Source organism: Pteropus alecto, unplaced genomic scaffold, assembly GCF_000325575.1.
Source record: "Pteropus alecto unplaced genomic scaffold, ASM32557v1 scaffold103, whole genome shotgun sequence".
Lineage (NCBI taxonomy): Eukaryota > Metazoa > Chordata > Mammalia > Chiroptera > Pteropodidae > Pteropus > Pteropus alecto.
The window spans coordinates 10,678,083-10,686,423 of NW_006436288.1; the positions used below are offsets into that span (position 1 = coordinate 10,678,083).

General features: G+C 36.3%; 1 protein-coding gene across 3 annotated transcripts in view; it reads right to left on the minus strand.

Moving 5' to 3' along the window:
• ITPR2 (inositol 1,4,5-trisphosphate receptor type 2) overlaps nt 1-8,335 on the minus strand; it is a 420,025-nt gene extending 411,690 nt beyond the window's left edge. For all 3 annotated transcript variants that reach the window (XM_025047398.1, XM_015590049.2, XM_006912698.3), the window contains exon 1: nt 8,115-8,335. In XM_025047398.1, coding sequence (XP_024903166.1) covers nt 8,115-8,206 — 92 coding nt within the window. In that variant the 5' untranslated portion in view covers nt 8,207-8,335. The remainder of the gene's footprint in view (nt 1-8,114) is intronic.
• Nucleotides 8,336-8,341: the final 6 nt, after the last annotated feature.

Consider the following 8,341-nt stretch of genomic DNA (forward strand, 5'->3'; position numbering starts at 1 on the left):
GATAATATGTGTCGAGCAATAGTGTCTGCCTTTAGTGAGTGTTTCATAATTAGTCATTACTACAAGGTCTTGGAGAGCTAAACATCTAGGAATTACTTAATTGAAGATCTCTAGAACTGTATGGGGAAATGTTTGGATAACTAGTATATAAAAAAAGTCTGTTATTTTATAATTTTCCACAGGCTTTTATTATATTTTAACAGTGGCTCAAACATCTTAGTAATAGATAGAACCTCAATAATACAAGTTTGAATTCTAAGAATTTAGATATGATTATAGATTCTTTGCTCACTTCCTAAGTCTTTCCTTGCATTCACGGGAATCTACCTATGGCCTTTATCACTTGTTAAAATACCAAAAGGTTATAGTGAAATCTGTATATACCAGAAAGGTATTCTGTATCATGTGGGAGATAGAGAGAGAGAAAAGGAGGGAAGAATTTAGGGAGGAAAAGAGAGATAGAGAAAGAGAGAAATGAACAGTCATAGGAACTATGAAGCAAAAACATTTAGAATTATTTTAGGTGACAAACTGTCCTTACTCTCAAAGCTTCTAGAGATCTATAAAACTTTAAGTTCATTATTAATAAAGTAAAACTATGAAACATTGGGGATGGGGAGAAATAAGGGGGAAAGAAGTAAAAATGGAATATCCAAAGGAGTTAGAAACACTGCATAAATTCTCCCAAATAATTGCCAAATTTCTTCTTGACTGGGCTTTATACAACTGTTCTCATTATCTCAGGTATCAGTAAATTCAGCGTACATAACAAGGATTGAAGGCAGTCTAAATAAACTCAGACGTTCTGAATCTAATTTAAAGTTCTCTCATTTGGTAAGTAAACATAAAATGTATTCTTAGATTTTGTCTTCTGTTTTTGCATATCCCAATAATAACAAATACTTAGCTTTATTTCTTTGGAGCTATTAGAATGGAGAATAAAAGTTCATCGATTTTTTTTCCAATGAAAGAAAAAAGTACCAAGAATATGTGATCAAATTATTGGTATAGAATTGAGACAAATAGCCATCTTAATGATCCTTCAAAATTCAGCTCAAATACCACCTCCTCCTTGAAGCCCTCCCCAGTTAATAACAACCTGAGAGAAAGAATCCTCTTCTGGCTCCCTATGATACTGTCTTCAATCATCATTATGGCATTTGAAAAAAAAATTGCTTTATGTTGTGGTTATTCAATACTGGTCTTATCTCCATTACTAAATAACTACTACATTGATTTCACAATTATTTATTAAACATCTACTATGTACCAGAAATTCTCTGAGGTGTTGAACATACAAGGATTAAAAAGACAGAGTCTGTTCCTTATCTTGTGGCATTTACAATACTGAGAGCAAAGGTGTCAAATGCCTTTATGTCTCCCATAGAGACTAGCCAAGTGTCATACTACAAATTCTCAAATAAAGTTTGATTTTTTGAGATAATAATAAAATACAGCTTAATATCTGGCATCTCTTCATACTGTATCCCAGCACATATTTGTTGAGTAAATTAAATATTTATTGAGTGAATCAATGATTCAGTCTGCAGCATGCTCCAGTACAAACCACATCACCAGAAACATCACATGGATTTGATTTATGGTGTGAACACGTTTTCAATTTTAAGATTAAATTTTTTCTGAATAACCTGATCATTCAACTTATTCTTAATTAAAGGTTGGAGATCTGTGGGTGTTTGTTAGTATAAACTATAAAATAGCTATTGTTAACCGATTATTGATTTGAATTTTGAAAGAGCTAATCCACCTACTTCAAAGATATTCAATAAAAAAAAAACAATCACTTGATTTAATCACATGCGCATATACACACACACACACACACACTCACAAACTAATGCCACAATCACTTGATTTAATCACATGTGCATATACACACACACACACACACACACACACACACACTCACAAACTAATGCCTATAGAAACTAATTCAGACAATAAAAGTATCATAGTGAGTACTAAGATCACTAAAATGGACAAGTCAGCCATGCTAACGTATATACTTCTTACACATGTAAACAGACTTCTAAAATTAAACAGACTATATATATGCCGCATAAGTTAAATCAATCATTCATAATTGCTCAGCATTGCTGACCAGACAAACACTTTCCATAATACATTTTAAAAGACCAATAATAACCAGGAACAAATTTTTTTTATAGTAAATGTATGACCATCTATTTAAGTAACATGCAATTTCCTAGTTTGTGGTTTTCCTCCACTGACCATGACCAGGAAAATGCTTTATTTATGCTTTTTAAAATAAATATTGTTGATTAACAGTAATAAGAAATTGAAGAATCCTTAAAAACATTATTTTCATTGTAGTTAACTTTCCTGAATATAAAAGTAATAGATGTCTAATTAATGAAACATATATAGAATCTGAAAAATATGTGCAGTGTAAAAATTAAAATCACCCATCTATTCATCATGCAATGTCAACACTATTAACATGGTGTTCTATTTTCTTTCACTATTTTCCATGTGTCTTATGTTATATATTTTTAATTAGAATTATGGTTTCTTAAAGTCATATATTGAAAACTTTCCTACCTAAATCTGTAACCAGAAAGATAACCATAAAAAAAGGTATCGACACATTTGAAAGGCACAGTTTTATACATTAAATAAATGAATAAATAAGTAAATGATCATTAAAGTTTCACTACAATAATTATAATTTAGTGTGAGTATCCATCGCCGAATCTGATGTAAAAAAAAAAAGGAAAATTTATTCTTATGTTATTATGCTCTAAATTTGCCATAAAAGTCCACTGTTATTTCTTCCTCTATATTTATATTTGAAGCCACATCCTGTGCCTAAAATTTAAATTTTAAAGTTTGCATCTATAATATTGTCTATTATCTGTAATAGTTATCCACGTACTATCTGTACAAGAACAGTTCCTAAGGGAAAATGAGATTATTGAAACCTCTACCTATTAAAAAAAAGTTTCTGTTAAATTTAGAATGAGACCAAGCAGTTGTCTCTGAACTCTACTCAACCGAAGACAAGCATCAGAGGCACTGAGGAGGTATGGTTGTTTACCTGAGTTCTCCAACAGAGGGTCTAGAAGCTGCAGTGTTATTTATGGAATGACTTCTAAGTTTAAAAAACAGTCAACCTTTCAGTTTAAAACAGACTTTATGTTCACCACTTCAGAAACTGTCTTTGTACTTAAATTAAGCTGACTTCAAGTTCCATAACATGATGCTACTAACCCTTAGACTTTTCAAACAACTCAATATTCTCCACTAAACATATATGCAAATGTCCAATGGATTTTTAGATATTTTTATTATAATAACATATGTCTTAGTCAAAACAAAGCTAAGTTCATATACCTAGTTATAGCCAGAAATTATGGTTGTTACTTGGAAGGGTTCTATTTGAAAGATATAGATAACTAACGAATTATGTAAAAACAAAAGCTGACAATAAACATTCTTTGCTTCATCTATGACTCTTTATTGATCAAACTGTCCTATTAAGAGAAAGACTTTTAAAACTATAATAAGAACAGCATAATTAAGTAAAAAGAAAAGGTAATAATAAATCCACAAACATTTAGTTATCAAAAAGTTTAAGCAGAAAAAAAGATCAGGAAGGGAAATTCAAGGGATAATAATTCGCAACAATAAAATGTAAGCATTTACACACTTTTGTTCATCTGAAGAATTAAATCAGAATTATAAACCATGTGACCCAACCCCCATCACCATACCTGATGTCCCTCATGGAACATGGTGTTAAGACACTATAGTCGTGAGCCACTTAACGACAAGGATACAGTTAGAATTGTGCAGTTAAGCGATTCTGTCATCGTATGAGCATCATAGAGTGTACTTACACAAACCTAGATGGAATAGCCTACTACTGTACAGTAGGTTTGTTCACACCAGCAGCACCACAAACATGAGTAATGTGGTGCGCTGAGTTGTTACCATGGTTAAGAAGTCACTAGGTGATAGGGATTTCAGCTCCATTATAATCTTCTGGGACCACCATCATATATGCAGTCAGTCATTGAATGAAGCCTCATTGTGCCTCATGTGACTATTACGAAGTTTGCAGTCACTGCATCAATACGCGATTGCCTGACAGTTTTCTGAGACCTTAACTAGAGAGTGTTGATCCTTGGTAGATCCTGAAAAGAAACCTCAAGCCAAAGGCAGCAATCACTTAAACATACATAGACAGACACACATACATGCAAATACATATATGCACACTTGTCATTTATCAACCTCTCAAACACACAGAGAATAGACAATGAAGCGCACACTTGTCAACCTCTCAAACACACAGAGAATAGACAATGAAGGAATTATATACCTTTTACTTATTCTACTATCCCACTCATCTTGGAAATTCTGCTCACTCCCACTGCGTAGTACCTGACCAGTGATCAAGCTGATATACTCAGAAATATGAAATATCAGATGTGGCAAGGGGCAGGGAAATAAATCTTAGTATAAAGAAAATGGAGGTAGTGGGAAGGGACAATTAACACTGCATATGAAATTATAAGGTATATTCCAAAACTTCCTCCTTACCTTATAAAAGAAAAATGAAAAGTATAACCCAAAAATGTACCAGTAGCAAATAAATCATTTATTTAAAACATATCACCATCTTCATTCAATAAGATTTAAAGCAGTTTTTCTTAAGTGACTATAACTATGCCTTAAATACATATTTAGATGAAAAATTAAGTTAGAAAATATAAAGCAGACCCCTTTTGTACTTACACAAACTCTACTGCAGTTAGCAACAATTCAAGATTCAGAAACATCAGGGAAATACTCGTTAAAGAATAACTGAAGGAAAAAGGGGAAATGCAAATCTTTGAAACTGGGGCATTCTAATTTCTCATAGACTGAAAAATCAAACTTAAAAGCTAGGTCACAGAACCTAAGAAAATCCTGCCACATTTAGTTTAAGGCCTCTAAAATAGGCCTGCTAAACTCTAATATAGTGAACCCAGTATTTTTCCAGCTGAAAAATGTGTTACCTTACTGCAAAAATTCTCTAAAGCTAAATAATAACAATGCATATCCTCCTGAACTTATTTACACATTAAATACTAAAATCAAACAATTGACTTGCACATATATATCTATTACCTTAAAATGCTGTGTAAACTCAGTTCTCATTAACTACCCTCTTAAGTTGAATTTTGAAAACCATAGTGCTCTCAAAAGTGTCAAAGAGCAAATAAGAATCAGAAAATTTAAGTCTAATTTTTGGCTTTTCTAATATTACAGTGGAACAAACTATTTTGGCTAAATAGATATAATGCTAATATCTCCAATCCAGCTCGCAATTCACTTTAAAAATCCACAAACCTTTTGAAGAAATTTAAGGACCACAAAAATAGGTATGTTTCCTAGCAACTTACTAAAAAAAAAAAAAAAATCGGGCTCATTTGTCTCTTTCATTCATTTTTATAATACCCCAGGGAGGTGGGTATAGCATATACTCTCCTTCTTAGTCTCCAGAAAGCCAAGCTGACATGAAAAGAGAATAAATGACATGAACAAGATCATATAGCTAATTAGTGCCTAGGACAGTAAGATCTCTAACTAACAGAAGAGCAAGGAAATTCAACTAGAATTATGCACTCTCTGATACTGAAAGTGTATAAATAATTACCTTACAACAATATAATGGAAAATAATAACTACCATGCTCCTTTGATTGCAAAATAAGTATCTATCAATTGCCTTCTAAGCTAATAAAGTAGGTGATGCTACTCTGCCTAGATAACATTTCATGTGGCATGGCCATGTCTCTGTGAGCTTTATAACTCCTAAAAATCTTAGGGTAATAGGTTAAAGAAAATAGGTTAAAGAAAAAGACTATCTAATCAAAGCACCGAGCTTTCCAATAGCAGCATTTCTAGAGGTCCTACCTCACCTTAGAATCAGCTGCACAGAAGTCTTGTCATATTAACCTCGACAAGACTGTTAACAGAAAAAATAATTGTTATTTTTAACAAACACATTCTAAGGAAACTCAACATTCAAAACACCAGCAAGAAATACTGAATACAAATAAGAAATATTTATGCAAACATATGTGCTATATGAAAGGTCAAGCTTATTTTTTATTGAAGTCTTAAAGATTACCGTGTGTAACCAAAGAAACTCTCACTTGGCTGGGAATCTAGAGACATAGTTACAGTTCCAACTTTGGCATTAATGTCCTCTGTTTCTTGAGTAATTCCCTTTATTTCTCTTCCCCTCAGTTTCTGTATCTCTAAAATGAGCAGGACAGACGCCACAACTGCTAAAGTTGTAGCTTCCTGACTTCCCATCTAAAGTCTTATATGTATATAGTTAACCATACATATAGCTTTACTGAATAAGACCCTACAGAAACATGACCTTTTATCTAGGTTTGACACTCTATTCCTAATCCTTTTTATTATCTTGCCTCAAGTATATAACTATTGCTCACAGTTAACACTTTATGTAAGTGCTTATTAAGTACCAGATACTTTACGTATATTAATTTACTCTTTCTCACCACAAGGCTCTGAGATAGAAACCATTATTATTCCTGTTTTCGAGATCTGAAGAAACTGAGATACAGATGGATTATGTAATTTGCCCCAGATCATAAGGTTCACAGGTGGAAAAGCCAGGATTTAACCAGGAGCTTTGGGCTCTGAAGCACCCCCTGCTTAACTACCTCATTACACACTAAGAGAGACTCTATGAAGGGGAGGGGTGAAATGAAGCAGAGTACATCTGCAAAATGCTGTTGGGGACCCAAAAACTGAACTTACACTGTGAATTCTCTCAGAAACAAATGGTAGTTCATGATTTACAAACTCACCATAAGCACTTGCCACTTTTTTCCTCCATGCTTCATTTTCACAAGTAAATAACATGGATCTTAAAGAGATTAAATCTACCTCCCTTTTTCACCCACTTGGGGAGATGCACAAATAACAGAAACAATGGAAGTTCTAGTGACATCCACGCCTTCTGTTGAGTAGGCACCACTCCGTTATCACATAGCTGGAAGTCACGGTCCAGGGACACCACATGTTAAGTCATGTACCCTAAAACCTAACAGCAGAAAACAGTGACCAGCCATGAGCAGAAACAGCAGTTCTACAGCCTGAATCCTCTGAATGAGAAGTCTATGGTGCTGTGACCATGAAGTAACAAAAAAAAAAAAAAAAAAAACCCCATGCACATCAAATATATTGCAGTGTGCATTTAAACTGCGAGGTAGTATTCTCAATCAAGACAGAGAAAATACTAATAATCAAGGCAAGCTCGGTTAACCATCTAGCACACTGTCTGTATGGATATGTGTGCATATATATGTATCCCATTCATAAATCAATTTGAACGTCAAAAGCACTACACTTGGCTGAATTCCAGGAGAGGTTTAGCATTTCAGTGGGCCAAGGCCCGGGAAGTGGAGAAAGCAGGTCTGAGTTCAAGCACCCGGGAGGCCAAGATCTCGGAGGGTCCCTGCGTTAAGGAGGCTCCTAGGCTGCCCCGACCGCGGGGTGAGTCCAGGTTTGGCAAGGCCAAAAGGAAATTACTTCAGCGAAGAGGGCATGGGGAGCTGCTCCCGTAAGGCAAAGCCACATTCTGGCTCAACACTTCGCTTGAGTTTCATGTCCAGAGCCACGAACTTCTATCGCCTTCTCTTACAAACCCGGCTCAGAGAGACATAGGCCAAGAGCGGTAGCGAGAAAAGATGGGGAGAGATGTGTTGTTTTACCTTTAAGGGAAAACAAACATTGTAATCAAAACAACCCATGGAGAAGCCAGCGAAGACTTCTTCGCCGGGCCTGTCTCAGGGTTTTTGAATCACTTCCTCCTTTTCGGATGTGTCTCTGAGTTTCTGATTATGAAGTTGCTGAGAAAGTCTTGCCTCTCGGGGCAGCTTCCTGCGAGCGATCGAGCCGAGGGCACAGCGCTGTCCGCGGGTGCAGACGCTGCCCAGCGGCCGGGCCGCGCTCGGCGAGAGCGGGAGGACGCGGCGGCGCGTGGAGGGACAGGGATGGGCTCCGCGGAGACAGAGCGCCGGCGCTGCCCAGCCCGCCCCGGCTTACCCCAGGGTGCTGATGAAGCCGTTGACCGAGCCCTCCGCGTACAGGGACACGATGTCCCCTATGTAGAGGAAGCTGGACATTTTATCAGACATGCTGCTTCATGCTCCAAAGTAGACGTCCTTCCTCTTCTCTGCGCCCTCGCCGCCCTCTCCCGGGAGCCGCCGCCGCAGGGGCTGAACGGAGCCCACGGCTGCAACGCCAAGAGCGGCGGCGGAGGGCACGGCCCG